Source organism: Rhipicephalus sanguineus, chromosome 2 (genome assembly GCF_013339695.2).
Source record: "Rhipicephalus sanguineus isolate Rsan-2018 chromosome 2, BIME_Rsan_1.4, whole genome shotgun sequence".
Classification (NCBI taxonomy): domain Eukaryota; kingdom Metazoa; phylum Arthropoda; class Arachnida; order Ixodida; family Ixodidae; genus Rhipicephalus; species Rhipicephalus sanguineus.
The window spans coordinates 188,205,330-188,232,155 of NC_051177.1; the positions used below are offsets into that span (position 1 = coordinate 188,205,330).

At 46.5% G+C, this 26,826-nt stretch overlaps 1 protein-coding gene across 1 annotated transcript in view; it reads left to right on the forward strand.

Annotated features, from left to right (window-relative positions):
* The window catches only part of LOC119382100 (ubiquitin-like modifier-activating enzyme 1), a 37,607-nt gene extending 14,670 nt beyond the window's left edge, over nucleotides 1-22,937 (forward strand). The window contains 17 exon segments of the mRNA XM_037649832.1: nucleotides 648-818; nucleotides 3,916-4,020; nucleotides 4,596-4,676; nucleotides 5,433-5,466; nucleotides 5,469-5,584; nucleotides 7,378-7,540; nucleotides 8,926-9,122; nucleotides 9,702-9,766; nucleotides 10,348-10,399; nucleotides 12,252-12,398; nucleotides 12,473-12,547; nucleotides 12,725-12,923; nucleotides 14,812-15,080; nucleotides 18,274-18,378; nucleotides 19,040-19,123; nucleotides 20,277-20,371; nucleotides 22,780-22,937. Coding sequence (XP_037505760.1) covers nucleotides 648-818; nucleotides 3,916-4,020; nucleotides 4,596-4,676; nucleotides 5,433-5,466; nucleotides 5,469-5,584; nucleotides 7,378-7,540; nucleotides 8,926-9,122; nucleotides 9,702-9,766; nucleotides 10,348-10,399; nucleotides 12,252-12,398; nucleotides 12,473-12,547; nucleotides 12,725-12,923; nucleotides 14,812-15,080; nucleotides 18,274-18,378; nucleotides 19,040-19,123; nucleotides 20,277-20,371; nucleotides 22,780-22,918 — 2,097 coding nt within the window. The 3' untranslated portion in view covers nucleotides 22,919-22,937.
* Nucleotides 22,938-26,826: the final 3,889 nt, after the last annotated feature.

Sequence of the window (26,826 nt, forward strand, 5' to 3'; positions counted from 1 at the left end):
TTTACGTCCCAAAACCACGATATGATTTTGAGAGACGCCGTAGTGGAGGGCTCCGGAAATTTCGAAAATAATAGCGGTTATTTGCTTCATGCAGTATAGCGTTCCTACAACAACTGCAGCGATTACTAGAAGCGATTTCGTGTTAGATTAGCAACTATTTCTGGAATTACTGCAGCGATTACTCGAAGATTAAAGGAACGTTAATGGAGTCTGCAAATAAGCCTTCAGGGTTTTCCGGATAGGTCTTTCTATCTCTTTCTATTTCTTTCTCCGTCATATTGTGCTGCGCCGAGTAAAACTGGGTAAAATACTTACATCACGAAGAAATACAATGGACGAGGGCAGAGATTGTATTTTGCGTATTAAATACTCGTTCCCAGATTCAATTAGCGCAGCACAAGATCAAGAAAGGCAACCTAGGCCAGAAACGCTATGAGTGTCTGGTGCAGGACGACCTTCCTATGCCACTTTTCGTTTGGTCTTCTCTGACATTAAGCAGGTCCGCTGAGGTATTTCTATAATCGTCAGAACAAAGGCTATAATGAAATACCCGCCATGCATGCACACAGACATTCTTTATCACCATATCTAAACTGCATGAACTAAATATAGCTAGACAGCTTTGTGAGCGGAGCCTGTCATCGCAGGCAGACGCTAAAACTGTGGTCAAGTTGGCCAAGAAACTCAACACAACGATGGCCACACCGGTGGAAGCCGTGGACGATGAACTAATCACGAAACTATCCTGCGTATCTGCCGGCTCCCTGTGTCCGATGCAGGCGGTTATCGGAAGCATCGCAGCGCAAGAGGTTCTGAAGGTAAGCATGTGGCGCGTCGTTCGGCTGTCTGCATAGGCTTCCAAAGCAACGTCGAGCGGCGCCACTGCTCTTATCGCAACTGGGGGCATCCACGACCATAACACTGCCGCCCCTTCTTCCGCGCACGCGCAGAGCTCTCGGACTGCATCAGTGGTACGTCACAATGTAACTATTTCTGACTAGCAGTGCTCTGGGCCGAATGAGGAGCGCATGCGCGCACGTGTTCTTGTCGCCGCCGCTGCCAAATCCGGCGACAAACCGCCTTCGTGGGCAGTGTATGCCCCCAGTGACGCATAGCTCAGCCGCGCGAGCGTCGCGCCCAAACTTGAGCTTGGGTTCCCTATATCGTTCGCGCATATTGCGGTGACACCGCGCACAGTCGACTTATTTTGGCGTTACTCATGTACGCATGTTATAAGGTTAAAGAAAAATCGTAGTACTAGAATAGTTGCTTTCAACTGAACAATTCTTTCAACTGATGATATCTGTACACACACCAAGTCAGCGAACACATTCTTGAATATGCCCTGCTCATAGTCAGCGCCGCCTTCGTTTTTCTTCACAGCAACGTCGAGCTTTACTACACAATTTCTTGCAACCCTTTACTGAAGATCTCTTTTTTTCTCTATCCGGCTGAACTTGGCTATTTATATCACGACTTATCACACATACTTCGTTAATCGCGGACACTGCCTCCATGCGTCGTCTGCTAGTTTTACTGAACCTCAATTCAATAGCCTCGAGCCTCTTCGGCGTGGTTTTGTGTCCAGTTAAAACCACTGCCAAAAGTTTTACGGTGGTAGGGCCCGGATTAGCTTCAATGTCAACACGAAGCATCAGTGAAGTGCAAGCGAACTGCGTAGCAGAAAAAAGGATTGTGGAAACTCTACGTGAGCAGTTCTGCTGGATTAAACAGCAATTGATGAGTTTAATATACAAAGTTACTGACCTGCAAGAATACGACCAACGAATTTAGCATTGTGCGGTCCGAAGGCCAGCTGGTGCATGCACTGAAGAACATTGTTCGAAGCTTGCTATATATGTCCCAGTCCGGTGAAGTAAATCACGGTACATGTGAACATATCCCGACGAATGCGGCCGCACGATGGTTTATCTGCATGCTTGTCAATGCCATCTATCATGTGCAAGGATACGCCATGTTCCTTGAGGGATTTCGGCCTGTGACGTCACGCCGAAAAGCAGCAACTGCGGGAAGAAGGCGACCGTATTTGACATCGTGCGGTCCGAAGGCCAGCTGAAATGCCCATAGTGGAAAATTAACTTAAAAAGTTTATTCCTGGCCCGGCATGCATATTAAGCCACTCGTATACGAAATGTGCAATACTAAAGTCGTCGGTTTCAGATACTAACGGGGGGCACTTTGTGTCACTGCTATTGGCCGCGAAATCGAGCGGAGTCGCCGCCTGGCGGCTACTGGCTGAAGCGCGCCTAGTGTGGATTGCTCCATGCGTCGTCTGCTAGCCGCGTTGTGTTTGCATGTGCGCGTACGTCATGCAGGGCCTCAAAAGGCAACTTGTTCCGTTGCGTTGGTGCAACTTTAACCGCTCGTACGTATGCCTAACAACATGTAAAGAAGCATTTGGCCTTGATCGGCTGTATATGTACTGTAATAAGATCAGTGAGTGCACTTGTCGAGAGTGCTGTGTGTGGTCGTCGTATCGTCCGTTCACGAGAGTCATATATCAGTGTAGGTGCCGCTGAGTTGCCTTGCGCAATTATAACTTGTGGCGAAATGTATACAAAGACACCCGTGTACTTGCGAGGTAGCTTATGCCTGTCAAATTTGCGCTGTGGCAAGTTCAGTGTCGGAAGTGCGTCAGGCCTCAATCTCTTCCGCGAAAACCCTTGAAAAAGAGAGCGAGTGAGAAAAATATATTCATCAAGACAAGCAGTGGCGATAAACTCGCTCGCGCATTTTCATCGCTTACGTGGCGTGTGAGGGCTCATAAAACGATACCCTTTACTATGCACCAGATCATGCATATACACTTGCCGCGTTTCGGTGCACGTACTTGCCCTGCGGAATACTGAGGACTGTTCTCGCGGCCGTGCAAACACAATGAAACATGCGCGAACTACAAAAGGGCTCGGGGATTTTCGTTTAAACAGACTAATAGCCAAGCGCGAACAAACTTTGCATTCACAGCGCAGACGGTACATGAATGACAAAAAATAAATTTCATGAATTAATTTTCTTCTTTCTCGAATGATTCTCGCTTAATTTTCCTGCGGAAGTGTAGGAAAATCAAAGCACAGGGAAGCTTCCCCGAGCGTTCGCTTACTGCGACCGTCTTCACGCTCGTAGTGCACAGCAGCAACAAGCATATAAATGCACACATTAGCGAAGTTATCGCTGACTACTCACCATTCTTTCTCGTCTGCGAATGCGAATGCACCGTCGTCGAAGTGCTTGCTGCACACTATCGCGTACTTGGAAGGCTTCCTGCCGTTACGAAGCCTAACGAGCCACAGTCGGCGACGTTCCGCGTCGGTGGGATAAAAATGGAAGCTTATCCCTGGCTCTCTGCAGTACGTGCGGCATTGTGGCACCGAACAAAACCTCACCATCGATAACGAAGAGCTTTCTGCGGGTACGGAACACAAAATCACGATGTGACAACAGAAGCCCCGTGCACTTCTACACACACCACCCGAAACCAGTATCCACACTAGCGGGGTGACGGTGCTGCCACCTGTAGCCCGATCTCGCGGCGAATAGGTAACCCTGCGCAATAGCGTTGCATACAGGTCTGTACTCAAGATTTAGCGCCTGTAGCAATGTAATTATTATAAACAAGCTTTGTCGAAGTGTGATCACACCCGCCGCGGTAGCTTACCCGGCTGCGGTGTCGCGCTGAGGTCGAGGGTTCGAATCCCGGCCACGGCGACCGCATTTCGATAGCGGATAAATGCAAGAACACCAGCATACTAAACGTTAGGTGTACGTTAAAGAATCCCAAGCGGTAAATAGTATTCCGGAACCCCCTCAACGGCGTGCCTCATCATCATGTTCTGGTTTTGGCACGTAAAAACCAAGCGAGTGTTGATGTGCCGTCACCCTGTTGTCTTTTGACAGGCGTGCAGTGGCAAGTTCAACCCCATCCAACAGTGGTTCTACTTCGACGCTTTCGAGTGCCTCCCGCAAGATGCAGACGTAGAGGAATCGGACGCCAATGCCATGGTGAGCTCATTAAGGCAGAAGTTATGAATGATTAACGACGGCGGAAAATGGCACTCGCCATTTAATGCAGTCATGTATGGCGGTACTTCACTGATCACCGTGTTTGTGCGGTAAACATCTTTGGCAGTGCCCGTCACAGTGTCGCTGTCATGGCGCCGGAAAGTTCGCGATCCGATTAAGGGCACGATGCGAATACGCCCCTGTAACATGACTTCGTAATAAAGTCTGGGCATCTTTTCAAAACGAGAACGAAAGGAAAATAAACTAGACACGACACGCGCTGTGCTTGTCTCTTTATTTTATTTCCTGAGCGTAATTTGCAACCTTGCGATAGGCGGCCGTAAAGATTGCTACGTCACAGAGAGAGAGAGAGGGGGGGGGGGGGGTAGTGTGCCTACAGGCAGCTGCAGGCCTGTCTGCTTTTATCTGATGTTATTACGTCTTTATCATAGTGAGGGCAAAATGAATTCTGCCCTTGTTCGTCGCTATGCATCCGCAAAGAAAAAGAAACACCAAGTTTGAGTGAAAGAATTATTTTTTAACATGCTCTTGCCACGTGCGTGTTCCTTTTTCAGGAATACTCCAGATACGCTGGGCAAGCCCGTGTCTTCGGCGTAAATGTGCAGGAACTGCTGATGACTCAGAGATATTTTGTGGTGAGTTATGATGTGCCGAGCTCATCGCAGAAGCAAGCTCGCCTTAGCGTTAGCAGTAGGTGAACGTTAATGTGAACCCAGTTACGGCGAACTTTCGGATGTAAGGAACAATACGTGAACATTTGGGTGTGTGTTTCAAATCAGTGAGGTCAGCGAGAAGTGATTGGCGAGGAGCCTTGACCTGATCGTTAGACTTGGAAGAGGAGCCCATGCTGCTTCTTTGTCCTTGAAAGAGCTATGTCCACGTGGTCGATGGCGTGTCAGCTTGCAGGAGTGACCACATGTTTACACAGGAATAGGAGTATAGCAAGGGAATGACACACCGGGCAAAGCACGTGCCCATGTAGAAACTTATTTCTGCCATAGAATACCCCCAATAAAACGGGCTTAGAAACATTCAGCTCCTGCCGGCTCCCACGTTACTCTCAAGGATGTGCCCCCTCTGACAAGCATTACTGGCTTGGTCAAGGTATAAAAACAATTATTGCGGGCGGCTCTTGACAATGCGCCTACGGGATTATACCTCCGTGATGAAGGAACTACGCAGCAGCTAAATGAATCAGCTATTATACCGTGTGATTATTCTAATGACCTCAATACTACGTCTAATTTTCGTTTCAGTAAATAGAAAACAGTGAAGAATTGTGTTTAGGCGTACGGGCGTGCGTGCGCGTGTAGTGATCTGAAACGCCTCCACATTTTCATACTTAAAATATATTATCACAGCAAAAGGTGTTTCTCCTGCCTCGCTTGTAGGTGGGTGCTGGAGCCATCGGCTGCGAACTCCTAAAGAATTTGCGATGATGGGCATTGGAGTGGACGATGGCTGCATATATGTCTCCGATAATGCCTTCGTTCAGCGATCAGACCTCAACACGCAGTTCCTACTGCGGTCCCCAGACGTCGGCGTGAGTGTTCCTCAGGCTTTTCCCGCTCACGCATCGCACTCAAGACACTGTGGTACAAGCAATGGAAAAAAATGTGCCTATTATGGCATATACTTAATGAAAACCACCCGATAATGAAGCGAAGGAAGGTATAGGGGACCGTACAATTAACGTCCTCTATAACTGCCTTGGCTTCATTATCCGCTGGTTTTCCTTAAGGATGTGCCAAACAAAGAAGAGAGCCCTCCAGAAATTCTCCCTCTTCATTTATTATGGTATATGTGATACCCCAGTGAATGACTCTGGCAGCCAGCATCAAAGCACAGGATATGACACCATATGCCTATTTTGGCGAGATTCCACACCAAGTAATCTAACGTACTATCGCTATGAAAAGAAACGCGAACAGCGGAAAGCGTGGCATTTTAGCACGGTCAGCGCAGCCTAGCGTTGGTCGGCTAGCCCGAGGGTGCGTTTCCAACTTCGATATGCCTTAGTTTATCGTTAGTCCAATCTGTACTTTCAGTCGGCATCAGCGACGCGCAAGAATCATGTTCCAGTTGGCACTATCGCACCGCGTGTGCCTATCATCGGCCAGTTATGCCAAGCGCCAGCCCGGGACAAGTTTCTAGCACTGAAAGCACAGATTAGCCTAACGATAATACCCAGGCATATCGGAGTTGGACTCGTATACTCGGACTATGTATGACAGTGCCAAAAGCCACGCTTTCCGCTGTTCGCGTTTCTTTTTATCGTGATAGTACGTTCTTGAAGCATTTGCGAAATTGAACGTGGTCAGAAAAGCAATGTCGACTACGAGAGACATGGATAATTCGATGAATTTAAGAAGCACGAAGAGTTGAACTTCTAAAGCGAAATAAGCGGGAAAATAAATCGTACTCGTATGACCTCAGCCTAGGTGAGGTAACTCGGTTTTTTAGAGCCCAATTATTAGGTATACCCATTCCTGTGTTGAGCGTCGTCCGTTGCCGTATCCTACCGAACGAGCACAGCGACAGATGAAAGCGAACACCAAGCGCGGACAGTATAGCGAAACTGTGAAGAGGAAAGCAGAGTTGCGCACGTGAGTGCGAGGTTGCGCCTTAGTATTTCCAACCTGCGCCGACAAAGCACAAGCTAATCGCCGCCACCGCTAGGAGGACGCCGTCGAAAGAGAATCTGAGCGCCACCGTCTTATTATTGACACATAATAAACGTCACAATGAGCTTGACTGCCTATTGCAAACGACTGACAACGACCGACGATGACTGACACTGAATGACAATAAGCTTAATGGTAAGCCCTGTCATCGCCTTCATTTGCGACTACTGATGGCTCCTGACTCGTTCCGTGTATTTCGTTTCTTTTTTTTCTTTTTTTCATTTCTCAAGGTCATTCCGACGTGATGAATGGCCTTGCGAGGCAAGGAGTACTAGTGGTTTCGCTCTAAAAGAGTAACAGGTCATCATTTTTTCTTAGAGTGAATGATTCAGTTGTCTAGCGATTGTATGCGCGGACGCTACCTTTCGTATTCCTCGTGCATAGGTGCATCTTCTACGATTAATCCTTGAAAATTAGTTCAACTTTCTAATCTTTCAGATATGTCACATACTTGGCATTTATTGTCTAATTTTTGCCGTAGTGAGCCTAGTAATCCAGGTGGGGCTTAAATAAAGCCATCGCCATTTTTTTAATGTGTTTGACGTAATATATGTCGGAGTCTATATGTTATGCACGTAGTACATATACATAAACCTAGTTGGTTCTGCTTGAATGTATCTCTCCTATTCTTTTTCTCCCTTACGCCGCGCAGGCTTTGAAGTCTGTCATGGCCGGGCAAACCATTGTCGAACTTAATCAGGATATCAACATCGCCGTCTGTGTAGACGAAGTGTGTCCGGAAACAAATATATGCACCGATGACTTCTTCGAGTCTTTAGACGGCGTGGCCATTGCAGTTGACAACGCTGAGACGCGTAAGTGCCCGCTTCAATCTCATACAGCGTGAACATAGATACATATGCACGCGCAAGCAGAGTGTGATGCAACGTAAGACACAGGAAATAGTAATAAACCTTGCCCGTTTAATTGAAATGCCAAACGTCTAGCGAAAGGAAAAGACAAAGGCGTGCGCCATAGCCATGTCTTCCCGGTTACTCGCGCAGTGTTCCATACAGAGGTCGCAGTCCTCGCTTGCGATTTCTTCAGTATTAGCGGGCGTGCAGTTCGTGGTAGCCGACGGTCCTGTAAAGGCTTCCTATCTTTCATTTATCGTTTTTTTTTCCTTCTTGTGTACGTGCGATAGATTTAGCTTTGATTACGATGGTCGTCTGTACTTTCAACTCTTTGAAATGTGCAGTGATTATGGCAAACGAGTGACTGCCAAACCCCTGTGTTAGAATCGCAGGTTATTGCATCGGTTGTAGGTCTGTCACTCTTGTTATCTCTTTCACATCTCTGTCCTCCGCATTCAAGCCTTTATTTCGATATTGCACTGCTACCTACGCCTGTAACAACTCCTGATGTACAGTTTCCTGCTTTTTCTCTCTTTTTAAAAGCGATGCTTTAAAAGTATTTGGCTTATCCCTATCACTGACCTCTGCACTTCAGTCCGCAGTGAATGCCAGCGCTTCTGTGACGCGGACTTTTTCAAGCATTGCTTGTAGAAAGAGTCCGGCTTTCCATCACAACGGGCTGAGTAGTTTCCGGACTATTGTTGCCGCAGACGCACGCCTCTTCCTGCCACGGATATTTTGCACCTGTTTTATTTTTGTCCTCGGGCAGCCAGCTTGCTCCTCAAAGAGCAAAGTACTGCTCCTTGTGCTGTCACACAAATATTCTCTTCCAATTTCATTTATTATGGCATTTGTAAACGTGCACAAAGGTTACTTTTTCCTTCCTTTGTTTCCATCCTTCACATTCAATTTTGGTGAGTTAGCCAACGTCACTCGCAGCTACCGTTCAACGAAGGCAAGTAATTGTGAGGGCTGGTTTCTTTGTTTGACACAAACTTAATGAAAACCAGCAGGTAATGAAGCCAGGGAAGATATAGGGGACGTTAATTGTACTGTTTCAAGTGTATTGTGAAATGACAACTTGCCCTGCCGGTGGCAAGTTGTCTTTTCGTCCACTTTACTTTCTTCGCAACCCTTCAACCAAACTTAGAAAAAGAAAATTGTGTTTCACGGCGTTACCTTTATTCAGCAAGGTTACCGAGTAACTGTGAGAAATTATTCAACAATGCAAAAAGCCTGCATGACCGCGGTGCCACTTGTACTTTTCCACAACGATGCAGCCGGTGGTAGTAGTGTGTTGTTCATGAATGGGTCGGAGGATCATCGTACGGTGGTGGGGCCTGCAGGTCACTTCATGGACCGGTGCTGCGTTCACTATGGGAAGGCGCTCATCGATTCCGGCATCATGGCCACAAAAGGGAGCGTGCAGGTGGTTGTACCGCACATAATCAAGAACTACTCGGCTTCTCAGGACCCGCCTGATGAGTCGGTACCAGCTGATACCATCAAGTACTTTCCCAGCAATATCGAGCACATCTTGCTGGTACGTCTCGCTACTTGCATTTGAGAGCCCCTTCTATTGGTCAACACATTGCGAAGAACTGAACGCACTGCGCAGGGTTCCCTATTAGGGGGAGGGGGGGGGAGCCTAATCGCAGTTGCACCTTCGCCCCGCTGTGTGTATGTCTTTGTCCGTCTGACCACGTATGCATTCCTTAGAAGACCGCATGCTTTCGAGTTATCGTAGTTCAGCAAACACAGAAGACAGCTAGCTGTACGCGGACTTTTTAATATGATGCCATCTTGCTTTTTTAATGTCATTTTCATGGTTTCCCGGAGTAACTGACAGCAGTTTGTCACTTACAGGCTTCTTGAATATTCAGACGCCAGTCTTTTATTTCGACGTGTATTGAACTCACGAGGAGCAATGTGTATAACCCCGATATTTACTGTCACTAAATAGACTCGCGCAAATTTTATATTTGTTCTTTTTACAAATCATTAAATGTTCGATACTCAGTTTCAAATATGGGGACCCATTCTTATTGGTCATGTACACTCCTGAATGGTTTGACTCGGAAATCTAATTTTTCCCTGGAGATTTACCTAATCGTCTTTGCAGTGGGCCCGTGAAGAATTTAAGGTCCTGTTCGAGCAAAGTGCTTCAAATGCTGACCAGTATATAAAGTGAGTGCAATGCAGTATCTAGAAATATCCCTACGTGAGCGTAGAATCATGTATCTACAGACGCGTCCCTTCTGTCGCAGTGACGTGTGTGTGTGTGTGTGTGTGTGTGTGTGTGTGTGTGTGTGTGTGTGTGTGTGTGTGTGTGTGTGTGTGTGTGTGTGTGTGTGTGTGTGTGTGTGTGTGTGAGATATACTCGTCACGTACGCCACTCGCGCTAAGGCTTCATCTTATTTACCAAAATGTCAATTCACTTAAGATACACGTGGAGCAAAACTATAACAGCGAGTACACATACGGGCCCGGCATCCCGGATCGGTGGTCCGTTTCGAACATCCATTATTTTCCTCTCGTTGTTGTTTCGCGTACGGATGAGGCAGAGTGACAGTGCAAAGACAAAGTTCCTTCAGCCGACCTGTCTGCTTTTCTCGCAGTAGGGTTTATCTATCTATCTATCTATCTATCTATCTATCTATCTATCTATCTATCTATCTATCTATCTATCTATCTATCTATCTATCTATCTATCTACCCTTAAATCAAAACGCCTAAGTATATATTGATGAAATTATTCGCCATTTCAGAGATCCTGATTTCCTTCCAAGGGCCCTGGAAAAGTTGCAGCTCAAAGAAAAGGTAACCTTTAATGCACAATTGTTTTTGCATTGCCGATACGCTTCACGCCCGCTTCCTGTTCATCGCGGAGAACACAGCTGATAACTCCGTTTCAGCAACGCAGCAACCGTGCAGCATGCAGACAATGAAGCACGTGTTGTTTAGTTCTGCATCCGTGGGCAATTTGCGAAACAAAACAAGATACCACTAATTGTTTAGGGCGGGCAGCGTTTATTCGTTATCGCTACTGCTTCTGGTTTTATATGCTCGCTCTTTATCTTGTGAAATGTAAAAATACTATGATATATATGTAGCGATATGCGGTAGCCATATTAGTAAAGCCACAGCACGTATTTAATGTTTCAAAGATAGAGCATACTAAGAGTAGCTCTTCCTGCATTGTTTTTGTACAATAGTCATATAAGTGTGACAGTGTTAAATCATTACACGTCATCGGTAAACAATAACTTCCGAGCCTTAGGAGATTTTGCTTCAGGTCTCAGGGGAGGAAACGGGGGGGGGGGGGGGGGGAATGTCATCTGAGTTGAATTTATACATCGCGCGTCGAATGAGTATAAACACTTCGTATAGACGATTGATTGATTAGCATTCCTGTTAATCGATCAATGGTCTAAGCACGAACGTACCTTTTGTTGAATTTTTATATTAAGTCACATGCGCAAAATCAGGCAGAAGTCGGCACTTATGACTTCTACACTGAGCAATAAAACTCTTACTGCAAAGATTTTATATATCCAGGGCAACGACTCCCTACGCGGTAATCCTACGGCATCGCGCTGCTAAGCTCGTGGAAGTGGGTTCGGTTTCCAGCCACGGCGGCCGCATTCCGACGGGGGAGAAATAAAAAAAAACTCCGTGGTACTTAGATAAAGGAGCACGTAAAAGAACCCCGTGTATTTAGAGTTAATCCGGTGTCCCCCACTTGACTGCTGACTTGAAGGTCGCGAGATCAAATCCTGGCCGCGGCAGCCGCATTTTCGATGGAGGCGAAAAGGCTTGAGTCCCGTGTACCTAGATTCGGGTTCACGTTAAAGAACCCCAGGTGGTCAAAATTTCCGGAGCCCTCCACTACGGCGGCCCTCATAACCATATCGTGGTTTTGGCACGTTAAACCCCAACAATTATTATTATTGTCCCCCACTACGGCATGTCTTGTAATCATACTGTTGTTCTTGCGTGTAAAACGTCGGGCTGTTCTTTTTTTTTTTTTTTTTGGCTCCCAGTAGGAAGCTTTGTCAAGGCACAGTAATGATGCGTCGAAAAACAAAATTATTGCGGTGAAGCGCATTAGTTGCGCGGAAAAGTCGGTGGCTGCAACAGCAGCCAACAGCGACACCATCCCTTACGCACTTTTTCGCGCCAATAAGCCAGCGGCCGACCAGTGCTGATTCTTTGAAATTCCTTTCGAGAATGCTGTTGCCGCTCTCGCGGGGGGGGGGGGGGGGTGAGCTCGCTTTCCAACTTTGTTCGCCTTTCGCGCCACAAATTTTAAACGCAGAAGAAAAGTTAGGATGGACGTAGCTGGCGGAAAATTTTTTAGCGTGGTATATCGAAATGTGACGTCGGAATTTTCGCGGTTATGCAAGAAATGAATCTTTATGTATTTTCTTCGAATGATCTATGCGTTGACAGCAGCAATGATTCACCAGTAGGCACAACACGACATTGGTCACAACGTGTCATTGCGGCCCGAGGGAGCTTCCTACGGGCTCTAGCCTCTAAGGCTGTTCCTCCAGCTTACGCTAGTTGCGTGTTTCGCGTCGGCCTGGCGTTCGATACCTGCTAGACCCGAGTTAACTGGGACACGTTCTATGTGAATATACAATTTCGTCGGGCCGCGCTGCACTTACAGGTGGCGCTGTTGAAAGAAATAAAGGCAATCCTAGTAGACCAGCGAGCGTCCGGTTTCGGCGACTGCGTCTCTTTCGCCAGGCTACGCTTCCAGGAGCAGTACAACGACCAAATACGGCAGCTGCTATGCGCCCATCCCGAAAATCAGGTGAGGCTTTGGCTTCTCTGAAGGCTGTGTCGAAACCTGTCGGACGAGTGTAATACCGCCGTCTTAACTCGCAGATAACGACGTCTGGTGCCCCTTTCTGGTCCGGCCACAAGCGATGTCCCCATCAAATTCAGTTCGACCCCAAGAACGTAAGTATATAGTGGGCGCAATACTTTCGATTGATTGATTGATTGATTGATTGATTGATTGATTGATTGATTGATTGATTGATTGATTGATTGATTGATTGATTGATTGATTGATTGATTGATTGATTGATTGGTTGAGTTGTATATCTGAACAAGGGCTTTTCCTTTCTGAGACAGACGCTGCACATGGACTATATCGTGGCGGCGGCGAACTTGCGGGCAGCAATGTACGGCCTTGCACACAATACCGACCGCGAAGAGATCGCCGATATGCTCGAAAGTGTGGAGGTTCCGGCACTGGGCCCGCAAAATGAAGGCGTGCAAGAGGCCGCCATAGACGCGAACCCACCACAAACCGACGTCCCACAACCCGATGGTACATGCATGTTTGCCTTTTCGCCGTTATCATGCGAGTATTTAGCTCCTCACCAATAAATTCTGGTTGCAAAAATTAGAATCTCTTAAACTGCTGGTTGCAAGCCGCCTATTTTAGATCACCTTAATGTCACAGGTTATTCGTCTGCATACAAGCCCAAGCCGAAAATGTGAGACGAGCAGCAAGCGACTGCATTGGTCATGTCATCATTGCGGTATAGTTCCGCAATTCAACAATATGCAGAATACTGATTGCACCTCAGCTCCTGCAGCTACTGCTTCTACCTGAATATGCTTACACATCATGTCGGTGTGTAAACTGGAACAGAGGCGATAAAGAACATACAAGCGGCCATAGTTAGACCCAACGGTCATTGGCCTATTTTGTTGTTCTTATATCCGCAATGGAACTGCCTATTAGGTTAGGGCGAACAATTTAAACTACTTACTCCGACTGTCTTCATGCGCTTCTTTACAACCACGTGACAAAATAGTATTTTCGGGGAGGTTCAACCGTGTACTTTATGCATGTTCGTGCGTGCGTTTGTATGTGTGCGTGCATATACAGAAATGCAAATTTAAAAATTTCTAGAGGTGGGGGCATTAGAATCCCCAGCCTTCCCCCCCGATCGGCTACGCCAGTGATGGCACAGGTTAATTATGCTGCTCATAACTGCCTAATCTTTGTCCTGAACTGACCCATAAAGCTAACACAAACTAGTTATCTCAGATAGCGAGCTTTGAACTATAGCGTTTGATCAATAAAATGTTACTGTTTCGCCACAAGGGCGAAGCAATGAATGCAATAACAACTAATTGGAATGAAACACGAACAATGGCAAGCAGCTCGAAACTTGCAGCATGCTGCTTAAGCACAAAGGAAGCACGAAAATAACACACACAGGTCGAACGCAAACTAACAATTGTCACAGCTCGACACTTGCAGCGCGCTGCTCAAACACAAGGAGGCACGAAACTACCGCACAGGTATACACAGGACGAGCCCGTGAACTAACAAATGTCGCAGTTGTTACTTCTTTGTGTTTGAGCAGCGCGCTGCAAATGTCGACTGTGCACAACCCACTGCCCCTACTTTGGCTCTTCTAGCTAGTAGCTCGCTCCTTTCGCAAGCGCGGCCGCTGCAGCGAGTGAAGTGACCTTCGTGCACTCTGTAACTTGGACGCAAACGTTACGGTGAAAGTACAAGACGTACAAACTGCCACCTTCACGAGATAAGCGCGCGCGCACAGGCGACCACGCCCTGTAGGGCAACGTACAGGTGGTACAGGTAGGAGGTGCGCGCGCATCGCAACTCCGGTGAAAAACGAGAGGAGCGAAAAACGGGGTGCTAAGAGTACCACACCTTTCGAATGTGGTACTCTTAGCATCGACAAATGTGGTACTCTTAGCATCGCGCACACACACACGGCCAGAGAGTGCTCTAGGCGTTCAAACGCAGTTGCTTTCTGTCTCATTTTCGTTTTGTTGATATGCTCAACACATCCGCCTGCACTGACCACGACATCACCGGAAATAATGTCGATTGATCATGCGCAATAACCACTCAGTTTAAACTCAATTTAAGGAACGAGAACCGCACGCAGAGAAATGATCCGAGCTCGATAATTATTACAATGTGCAAAAGAAGCAGAAGACAAAGAGTGCGATGATAATAAGAAAGACGTCAATTTTATATAGCCGACTTATCAGGCGCGTTACTCTTACTCCTTAGAGAGTTCACAGAATAGCGCTGTACGAGGCTTTAGTCTTTGCAGTTGACTCCCTCAAGTCAGCCGCGCACGAACGATGTATGCTATTGCAGAAACGTAGTTAACTATCAACATCAGAGTGCGGCTTTACCAATACCCATTTGTTTTCGGTTTGCGTAGATGACAACGTGCTTGCAAAACTTCTGGAGGAGCTGCGCCATGCGAAGCGCCTCGTTGACGTGCCTCTCAGCAAGATGGAGTTCAACACAGAAGACGACAAGAACTTTCACGTGGACTTCATTGTGGCTGCCGCCAACCTGCGCGCCTCCAGCTATAACATTGAGCCGGCAGGCCGGCTTAAGAGCAAGCTTATCGCGGGCAAGATCATGCCGGCTATCGTCACCACCACGTCGCTCGTCGCGGGCCTCGCCTCCCTCAAGCTTTACAAGGTTTGACGTTACTTTACATGTTCTTTTTTTTTCTTTTTGTCGGTTTGTTTTCATCGCTCCGTCTTTGTGGTATTCACTTCACGGACAGGGTAATGTGTTTCCGTTCAAAATTCAAAAGCTGGAATCAGCTTTCGAGCCACAGTTCACTATACGACCGTTTCAATGGCTGTTTTACATTGCGTAGCGCGTCGCCAAGAACCCCTTCACGACATTTCCACTACATCAGCGGCAATCAACAGCAGCGCTAGGCCAAAGACGCATCCCTCCCTTAATCAATGGCCCGTCTGTTTTCTCACTGAGCGCACATATTTTCTACCTTTCACATTTTAAAGGGCCCCTCAACAGCCTCTGAAAATACAAAAAAAAATAACGATCGCGTTATTCTCGCTTAACGTTTCTCGTCTTTCTGGAGCACTTCGTGACGCAAGAACGGGGATTCACGTGACATTATCACGGTACATACTCTCGATTGGTCCATATAAGCGAAATATAAGTTGTGAATTGTCTCCTACACTGCTTCGCCATGAAGCCGCCGACCCGTTCTTCCTCGTCTCGCATGACTGTCGTGCGCGATCAACTGATTTCCCTTCATTTTGTGCGTTTTCGACTGCGCAAGTGGAGATAACAGCGTGCAGCTGACAAGAGCGAAATCTTGATAGGCTCAACGCTTATAGTGCTAACATTGTACACGCGCTTTTAAGAAATAAGTGGCGAGGAGGAGATATCGCCTGTAGGAAGGGTAGTGAAGGCGAGAAAGAATCCACTTCCTCGTCTTTGAACGCGGGGTGGTTAGGGGGCCCTTTAAAGCGACGCACTCCTCGGCAGCCGCCGCTACGTGCTTCTGTCTCGAGAACAGTCTATCAGCATAACTGTTATCAGTCGCAATCTTCCTCACAAAGTGATATCAAACGGGCACGCCGTGATAGCTTTGATTTTGCTATCAAAGAAGTGTGACGGTCGTACTGCAGATAAGCGCTTTGTGTGAATACTGCGAACAATGCGCTGCACGGCAGTAAAAAATTGAAAGGCCAGGGAATAACAGGTAGACCCATTTCCGCTCTAGCTCTGCCGTCGACGGAAGGTGGCGCACCGCTAGGTGGCGCGGACAGGCAGTTTAGCACGCGCTCGCGTGGTACGTAAACGTTTGTGGTTGACTGCACATCCAGCAACACTAGATTAACGTTTCGCGTCATCTGCGAAACTTCAGCAAATTCAATTTAAATATTTTCAAAACCAAGCATGACAGGAACATTAGGAAACGCTTAATAGCTATCACGCGGCCTTCATTGAGTTGGGAGAGAAACAATATAGAAGAGCCAGAAGTTGGTACTTTAGCCACGACAGCGAAGGGAAAGAGAAATGCTGCATTAATGGAGTACGGAGTGTTATGGAGATATAATAGGTACGAGCTGCTTAGAGGTTTGTGGAAAGGTGTGATGATTCAAGGGCTTACGTGTGGCAATTCAATTGTGTGCGTGAATTCAGGCGTGTAATCAAGACTGGACGCGAATCAAAGGTCTGTGGGACGCCTCGCATTGGGCGCTTACGGGATGACGACACATGAGGCTGTAAAAGGCGATATGATATGGACAAGTTTTGAGGTGATAGAAGCTCAAAACAAAAGGAGGTTCGAATAGAGGCTAAGGATTAGGAAGGACAGTGGATGGGCAGAGAAAGTGCTCTGGTATTTGCATAGGAAGAGCGTTGAATGAATGTGGAGAAAAATAACTAAAAGACTCACCAGCAGCCCCGCCGCGGTGGTCTAGTGGTTAAGGCGCTCGACTGCTGACCCGAAGGTCGCGGGATCGAATCCCGGCCGCAGCGGCTGCATTTTCGATGGAGGCGAAAATGTTTGAGGCCCGTGTACTTAGATTTAGGTGCACGTTAAAGAACCCCAGGTGGTCGAAATTCCGGAGCCCTCCACTACGGCGTCTCTCATAATCATATCGTGGTTTTGGGACGTTAAACCCCAGATATTATTATTAGACTTTATTATTAGTGTGCGCGATATGGTAACGAAGAGCGTTAAGGGAAGAGTTAGAGGGGAGGAGAGGATTTATTTTATAGTAACGATGGAAAAAATATCGACTCTCAGTTACTACCGAAAGTGTAAAGACGAAATAGGGAGGGAAGCTTATTGGGATAACTCAAAGAGAAGCGTTTTAATGTTCGAAGCGAGGTCGGATTGCCTTAGAGCTCATAGTTATATAGCGAGATTTAGTGAAGAAGAATCGTCCACTTGCTTAGGGGAAAACTAAGGAAACGGCAGGGGACGTTTCAATGGAATGTGAAGATATCCAACCGGGTGTATGCTTGGGCAGTAGTTTACATGAAGCCTTGGGTTATAGGGGCAGCACTGGAAAAGTAAACAGGCTCACGATGAAAACAAGTGAAAGACATTCGGAGGATTCGTGGCGGAAAAGTAGGGAGAAAGGATAAAAATAAATTGTGAAAACAATAAGGTTACTCTGCCTTAGGGCTCAGGATGCTGGGCTGTGAATATGAGCTTTTTCTTTCTATGAGAAGAGCAATCTTAATTGCGCTAGGCAAGTCGTTAGGCCGAATTAAAAGAATAGTAATGAAGTTTTTTCCGAGCTTGGTGGCACTCAGCTCACCGCCACTTTATAAAGGGGAGGCTCGCAGCATCCATCCATTCATCCATCCTTTCAGTTGAATTGTCTTCTTTTTATATTTTTATGTAACCGGTTCGTTACATGTACAACCACCTCCTTGCGCAAACAGCGCCAGAGTTTCTGGGAAGCTTCCAGATTATTTTAGGATCTTCTGATAAGACTGAGCGCGCGACGAGAACAGCAGAGTTTATTTTGGAACTAACGCGGCCACCAACGATAACATTTATACATGCGGCATCGGAGATGCCGCATGTATAAATGCGACCCACCTTACCGCGGATCAGATTACCGACGACAGCTCTCGCCGCTATCAGTGTACAGCGTCTATCGCTCCTACTTCATCTTTTTATTTCTTGGGCACAAGTTCGCCGAATAATGAGTTTCGTCCTGAAAACGCCGACTACTGCCTTCTTCAACGTCACGAGCACGTGACAATATTTTAACTTGATTTGTCATGGACACCGTTGGATTTTCATGACTAGTAATGGAGTGTAATATCTTGCGAGATGATGACTGCAATGACTTTGCCAAATGCATTCTTTTCTTTTTGTTGTTTGCAGGTCGCTCAACGACATGACGAGCCTAAGCTATACAAGAATGGGTTTGTCAACTTGGCACTGCCTTTCTTCAGCTTTGCGGAACCCGTTGCGCCCATAAAGAAAAAGGTATGCCGTTATAATTTTTATGCGCAATAGTTATTATGTGTATACTTTACAGTATAGTAGTTTACTGTATACTTAAACTGTATCAGAGTATAGAAGTCGTCATTCGATCCTGCATGGGATCTTTGAACACATCGCGCCGTTTTGGCGCCACATCCATGACGCAATCGAATCTAAATTTTGGATTCAGCTGCACAATCAGGGAGGCATAGCTCGGCAGCAGATTTATCGATGCCTATCGGCATCGGTCGCGACAGAAAGAGTTCATTCCGCCAGATAAGGTATAACTATTGAAACTCAAAGCTTCTCTCATCAGGAGCTATGTAAGGCTTACCGGTTCCATATAAGTTTTACAAAATTTTCACACTTGCTCGGCTACTAAGTTGTTTGGTTAAAAAAATGAAATGATTATTATGTTAATCAGAACCATTACCGCCGGTACCTGAATGTGCGTGACCATGCTGACACAACGAGCGTCTACTGCACTTAAAAAAAAAATGTCATTCCTTCAGCCATCGTACACTGATAGCTATATGAACAAATTTATATACACTGCATGGCGCAGTGAGTGCGACGCGCATGGCTTCGGCCTCACTTATAACGCTGCGCTGATGCATTACGGAATACATTCTCCACGCACTCGATGCGTTCTTTTCCTCCGCAGTATAACGACCAGGAATTCACAGTCTGGGACTATCTCGATGTTGAAGGGGAGCTTACCCTGCGGGAGTTTCTCGAATATTTCCAGGTGGATGGTGTTCTTTCCATGTAACCGGACTCTCCTTTCGATATTCCGGTAAATACGTTTACGCTATAAGGAATACGTCTTGTATTCGTAGTTCTGTGGGCAGCTGACTACATCGCTTGGCCAAAAATATGTAATAATCCTGGAATCGCTGTCACAATCGCGTGATTAGTGCAGAGACTTCGAGGGAACAGAGGACGCGTTTCTCTCACAATCAGGAACTTAGGTGTGTTGCGTTCCTCAAACATTGAAAAGCAATTAGAACAAGACGCACTCTGGAAGGCGTAAGACAGCCTGAGAGGCGAAGTGATTCACTGGAAAAGGGTATCACATCTCTTTTGCCCATGCCGGCGTTCGTGAGCGCGCTATCCATTTCTGGGCGTCGGTCAACTGGCCCCTCCGCACCTAGAAACATTCCAAGTAGAGTTTGTGCCAGCTGATGCTAGAAAGTGTTTTACTGTGACAGTGCGTGCTTATTTGATCTCAATATAACGCATCAGCGTATATCTTCAGCTACAGTTTTCTGATTCACCTCATTTGTAGAAGCCACCGTGAGAGATGAGTTGCGTGACGACACCAAATCGCACTGGCAATATGCAACTCATTGGTCGTAAGAAATCTAAACACCTGAGTCTGTCTTATACAGTAAAACCTAATGATGCTTGCAATTAAGAAACATTACGCATGCCTCTGTAGGTCTCCAAACCCTGTATGAAGAATGTGTTTGTCCTAATCGGCGTAAACTATTAGAAGTGAATCCTTAGGATCCATAGCGTGAGCGTGATTAATAAAATCGTAGAAATAACACGTCTAAGACGAGCTGAAGCTCTGGTGATTCGGCACAGGTTAATATCGATAAGCTGCACGAGACGCAAAGTGAGAAGAAGGGACAACGCAGACGAGACGAGTCGTCCTTATCGTCTAGGTAGCTTTTAGCGACACGCCTTCACCTGCTATAATTCAGGGAAAATTCAAATTTACATTCCTTAAAAAAAAAAACTGAAGTACTACTTAAGTGTTCCGGAGGGGGCCAAAGGGGACACCCGACTTAGAGAAAATTCCATTACGGAAATTATTTATCTTGTTCACGCGTTCCCAGAAAAGTTATTGTTCCTCACGGAGTTGCTGATTTTCGCTTATCATGTCGTTTGCCCAGAATAATCACAAGGTCAATATCGTCGAGCTATCCGAAGGATCCCGAACGCTCTACGCCACCTCTCAGCCGTCGTCCGCGAGTCGCCTCGAACTATCGTGAGTGCAATGACCTTTATTCACCTAAAAACGGACACGTCTATTGAGAACTGTCGCGTTCGGAGGTGAGCAGTGAATGTGCAATAATGAAGTTGCAACATGCGCATCAACGCATTAACTTTAATTAAGGCGGTGTCTAGCAAAGCTCGGTCAGTTTCATTGTCCTAAAAAATTGCGGTTTATGATCAACGATGTATTCTCAGACACTCTACACATATAGAGGGGATGAACAGAAGAGGTAAGGTGAACAAATGTCGTTATTGCTGAAGAATGCATGTGTTGCTGGGAAAGTTGGTGTTTGCTGACTGACATATTGCAGCGTACTGACAAAAGAAGTAACACGCAGAATATAGGACAGGGACCAACGCCTGTCCAGTCTTCTTTGTGTTTCGCCATTTGTGAGTGTTCTTCAGCGCTACAACATGTCACTTGGTAAATATCGTTAAGTTACGAATTCAATACTGGGAAGGAATCCTTGGTCTAGACCACCCGATTCTTTTCATCAAAAGATTAACTACGCCGTCAAAGAGAACAAAACGTTTCGTGTTGTGTTGGGATGCGTTCCTGGAATGTGCTCGTGTTCCATCCATCCCCATCACATCTAGTTCGTGAAAAAGACTACTCACGATCCGTCATAACGGCTTCGCGTGTTCGGAGTTTATTTTTCTCGAAATTCGGAGGGTGTTTTTTGGAGTTTATTTCTTTTTTAGCCGAAATTCGGCGTTTATCGGAGTTTATGTTTCCTAAATCCCCAATCCTCCGAAATTCGGCGTATAATTTTGCGTTATTCTCAATACTCCAATATCTTAGATGAAATGATATCTGAACACGAAAACATCACAGCACACAAAGCGCATTTTTGTTGTAGGAAAGGTTCGAACGCACAAACGCATATACACACAAGCACAAGTACTAGAAAAGAAGACACCTACGTTTGCGCGTATTACAACCTTAAAGCTTGTTGTGATAGACGGGAGCACAGTTTACGAGGTCCGTATATTCGATGTCGTCTGTAGACCCGCCACGGTGGTCTAGTGGCTGCGGTTCTCGACTGCTTACCCAGAGGTCAAATAGCGCAAATACCGGCCGTAGTGGCCGCATTTTCGATAACAGGCGGAGGTGCTTGAGGCCCCTGTACTTAGATATAGATGCAAGTTAAAGAATTCCGCAGGTGGTCGAAATTTCCGGAGCCCTCCACTACGGCATCCCCCATAATTAAATCGTGGTTTTCAGACGTTAAACCCAACACTCATTATCGATGTCGTCTGGCGCGCCCCATGCCGCCAGGGGACCGCATATCAAGTGTCTCGCGCTCCCGAGGGCCTTACATACGCCTCTCAGTCCGTGCGTGACAAGCCGTTTGTTAAATGTACGATGGGTGCGGTCTACGAGATACTGTTGAAGTGAGTAAACTTCATATTGGCCAAACCGGCCGATATATCAATGACCGCTTAGAATATGCCCTTTCGTTAAAGAACGCAACAGTGTCATATTGGCCGTTAAAATCGGGGTTTGTCGGATAAATCCAAATTTTCAAATATTTTTATGTCGAGCGTTTATTGGATATTTTCGGATTTATCCGAAAACACGAAGCCCTAGTCATAATCAAGCGACTAGTCAGGGGCGTAGCGAGAAATTTTTTTTCGGGGGGCGGGGGGGGGGGTGTATTTAACTACCCTTTTTGTATGAAATCAAGGCTTTGGCGGACACCCGTCTGGTCGGGAAGAATCAGTGAATAACAGACGAGGACGCCGGCCACAAGAAGATAAACAATGTATTGACGTTTCAACACCCAGAACGGGAGGCTTGTTCACAATAAAAGCGAAGGAAGGAGCGTTTAAATAGGCTGACGCACGTGACCTAAATATCTTGCGTATGTGTGTGTGGGGGGGGGGGGGTGCAGATTCCCGTCCGTGCGGTTAAGCGTGCTTTTTCCTGTTTGTAACATCAGAGATTCCCGATACAACCTGGAGGTGAAGTCTTTCTCGGTAGCGACGACACGTGCCTTGCCCCAGTCTATATCATGATTTGAAACTTGTGCATGCTCGGCGAGGTCAGTACATTGTTGCTTTTTTCCTCCTCTGGTCGGCGTCCTCGTCTTTTATTCTGGTCGGCGTCCTCGTCTTTTATTCAACCTTATATGTGTGTTCGTGCGTGCGTTTGCACGCACGAACACATATGCAAAGCACATGCAAAAGTGAAAAATTTCGCCTAGCCCCTTGGCTACGCCAGAGCGACTAACCCTCTAGTAAATATTCGTGACGCCTGGCTTTGCAACACTACGTTGAACTAGCATGCATATCCACCTTTAAAGTACTGTCTTAAAATGGGCATAAATTGTCGTGCCTATGCTAGTTAAATGAGGCCTTTGCTCTGTACCCCTTGCCGTTCCCGTTTCATCTCCGCAGCATGAGCGAATTGGTCGAGGCGGTGTCCCAACAAGAGATCGATCCGGACAAGCGCTTCCTGGTGTTTGACCTCAAGTGTAGAGACGTGAATGGTCGGGACGTAGAGCTTCCACGAGTACGCTACGAGCTGTCAAGGTAACCAACGCCGTCTCCTGCGCGAAAAACGTACGTCTCTGTTCATAGGCGTGCGCAGGGTTCCCCATTAGGGGGGGGCAAAGGTTCGACGCAGCGCCCCCCCCCCCTCCACTCTACTAAGTCAATGTATGGGGCAGACTTTGCGCCCCCTCCCCTCTTGGGTGACTAGTAGGGTCAATGTACGGGGCAGATTTTGCGCCCCCCCTCTTAGGTGATTAGGGGGGGCGGCCGCCTCCCCTGCCCCCCCCCCCCCCTGTGCGCACGCCTATGTCTCTGTTTTAGGCACGCTCTGCGATCCATCGCAGTTTTGTGCATACCGAAGGCAGTTAGTGATTTTATAGTGATTATGCATAAATAGTATAAAATTGCGTGTAAGCAAGTAAACGGAATAAATGCATATTCCTCCGTTTCTTCGCGACGTTTTCTTTTTTGTTATTATGAAAACACTAATTTTCATCGCTGTCGCAGCCCTCACACATCTTTCGCTCATAAAACTATTTCTAATTATTAAAACATAAGTGTCGGTGTGAGTGGGAATATTGTGTTTCCGACAATGATACTGTCACGTGGTCGTGACGACGACGACGACGACAGCAGTCAGCACGTCCGAGATGAAACTGTTTATTTGGCCGAACTTGTGGCCGGGAAACTGAAAGTCAAACTTCAGCAATACACTGATAGCGGTGAACAGAGCGTCGACCGTCGATCAACTGCTCATGGCTGGGATGCGCCGTCTTTTATACATCACGCATCGAACTTTCCAGTCTTATCACTGGTTGTCGCGCAAGCACTGGAATAATCTAGACTATTCGCGTCCTGCGTGCAATCTTAACAAAACGATCTACTACACTCGCGAAGCTTCTCGAACACTGCGGCGCGGTCAGCGTCGAGCGTTGATAACCGCCCTTGCTGGTCAAACCCGAATACATCAAAATAAAAGAAGCGGGCGTGGCAATACAAAGCTTAAGCTTTAAAGGGGTACTGACACAACAATTCTGGCCGTGTTTTTTTTTTTTTTTTTGCTGCAATGTGTTGCTGGGGGCCTATTAGTCATAACACGGCACATCGTTTGCTGCAGCGCGCGACAGATAATTAATTACAGCCTCCTCATTATCGACCAGTGTCAGTTTCGGTTTCAAAAACGACAAGACTCCGGGGGAAACTATCACCTCCTAGCGGGTTCAGCGCTCGATCACGTCGGCACACAGATCTGTGACGCATGCACGTAGCCAGGATTTTTTTTTTTTTTTGGGGGGGGGGGGGGGCAAGGCCTAAATGTTCGAAAGAAAGTCTTTCCATGGCAAAAAGGAAAAAAGTTACCCGGGAATATAGTGGGCTGGACGAATTTCAGGGGGGGGGGGGGCGGGCCCCCCTGGCCCACCCCCTTGCCTACGTGCCTGCTGTGACGCACTTCCGCGCGGTTCGCGAGAAGCCACCGAGAAGTAGGCTGCTGGAGCTCACGCGGCAAAAAACATGGCGGCTATGACGTCATCATAACTTGTGAGGAAGCCTGACAGGTTTTCTGCGAACAGTTGGAACAAAGCGTGGTAATGGCTTTGTAATAAGATCAAGATTTCTTGTAAAAAAAAGAAAAGAAAAGAAAAAACGACGACCATAGCGTGCTAGTGTTGTGCTTGCGCGACAACGCCACCTCAGCGTAAAGTTTTTAGGTACCACGTTACAAATACTACTTCCAGAACATCCAGCCTCCATTTTCTACCTCGGTCAGTCTAGTGGTCAGCGCTGTCAACAAGCAGCAGCAATGGTTGTGAATAGGACAGATCTGTTGCGTCCTATACGTGAGCAAATCAGTTACGAACAGACAGCACTAGAACAAAAAAATTGAATTATGGCAGAAAATTACTTTGAAGGCATGTGTGGAGAAATGTGTCACGATTTAGCAAAACAGCAACTACAATTAAAGGTAGCTTCCAAAGTAATTACGGTGTTTTCGCTTATCTCTCCGTTTGCTAAAACGCACTGTTTAACGGTTCAATGGGTGTCATAACTGTCACACGAGGGTCTTGCTGCTGGTATATGCAAAAGGTGCAAACATACCCCTTGCCCCCGCCGTGGTAGCTTAAATGCCAATGTCTTGCGCTGTTAAGCTCGAAAGTGTGGGTTTTCCATACCCGGTCACGGCAGCCACATTTCCATTGCAGCTAAAAGCTAGAAGACTCGTATACTCAGATATAGGTGCACGTTAAAAAACCTAAGGAGGTGAAAATTATTTCGGTTTCTCACTTAGTAGTCGTTGGCAATGATGACGTGATTTTTTGCTTAATGCCTCGTAATATATTTTGAAATTCTAAATGGTCTCCTTGCTTTTCAGAAACGAAGATGGCGGGGATGCGAAGATGGCGGATGGCCGGGAGCAGGAGTAACTGACTGCAATGGCACCAGCGACACGGCCATGATCTCACACGGTCCACTTCTTAATTACGAACCTACTACTCAACTAAATTGACGCGACTTAAACCGGCGAAATCTTAATACGAGATCGCTATTGAACAAGCGATGGTGGTTATTCGCACGTGTCTATCTTTTTTTTTCAGTTTTTCTCTGAATCACGGAAGCTGTGCTGTTACGACGCAATTCACGCGACATAAGCTATGCTGACGACAAGTAATCTCAGCCGCGCTGCATATTGATAGCTGTCGACCGGTAGTATATTGGAATCGTATACGTATACATCCAGAGAGACGCTGTGGTATAAGTAATATTAAACGAGCACATAAAATGATATTCTGGTCAGTGCTTAGAACCGCAACACAGTAGACTCCGAGCATGTTTCTTCATATCCGCTTTTGTCGCCGTGCTGATAGCATATTCAGAGCTATAAATCGCGAGTATGCGCCTGAATAATATACGCGATACGTTATCTGCTATAATCTTTAGAAAGGCGTGTCCAAGCCTCTTATTTACATTTCAACTATACGTTCGTCTACCCACCAGTCTTTTTCGAAAACAGCCAAATCCAGAAACCGAAACTGAGCTAAATTTCACGGAGGCGTAAAACGCGTCTAAATATCTTGCGCTGTTTAAAACAATTGTAACGAAAATGGGGCAATTTCTGATCTTAACGTGAACTCAAAAAGGCAGTCGAATCAAATATAAGCCAAATACTGCACCTGTTTTAATCAAACTGAGCCAGATTCATTAAACCAGCGCTGCGGCAACAATCGTGACCAAAACAACCAACATGGACCCATGTAATGTTTCATTTGTGTCCTGTAGTTGCTTTGCTGTCGTGTTTTCGTTCCACGGTAAGTTTTTCTTGGGCGAGTTGGTACTTACTGAATGACATGATGTTGTAGGACAAAACTCGTATATAAAGAGTGAGAGGCCGAATTTCCTACTTCTTTCTGCATCTCGGCGTTTCTTTTCGAGTTTTGCGCTACAGTATCATGTCCTTCTGTCGCTCCAAGACGGCATATTTGAAATATAAGACAACTGAAATGAAGAGACTGGGCACCGATCTATTCGTTGAAGGAGTGATCCGAAACGGCGTGGCATTAAACGAGCTAAAAATATGGACATGCCAAAAATTACAGTCGGAACGCTACCGTCATCTCCTGCAAGCTGGTCTTCGCTACAGTGACACAAACAGTTATGACCGATGGATACATGACAACACATTCCACAAGACACTTCTTCACTTCATGCACAACACCGGCCTAACGGCGCACATTTAACACAAATATACATAACAAATATTATGCCTTAAGGGCAAGTCTATGACGCAAATAAAAAAGAACAAGCGCTGACGCATTGTTTGAACGCCTTCAATAGATGCCAAGAAAGAGAAAACGCTGCCGACAGTCCAGAATGGTGCGCCTATTGAGTAGAAGGACCTCTCGCTCTTCAAGTCTAGTCATCGCTATTACGCCCATGCATGAAAGGACGGCACCG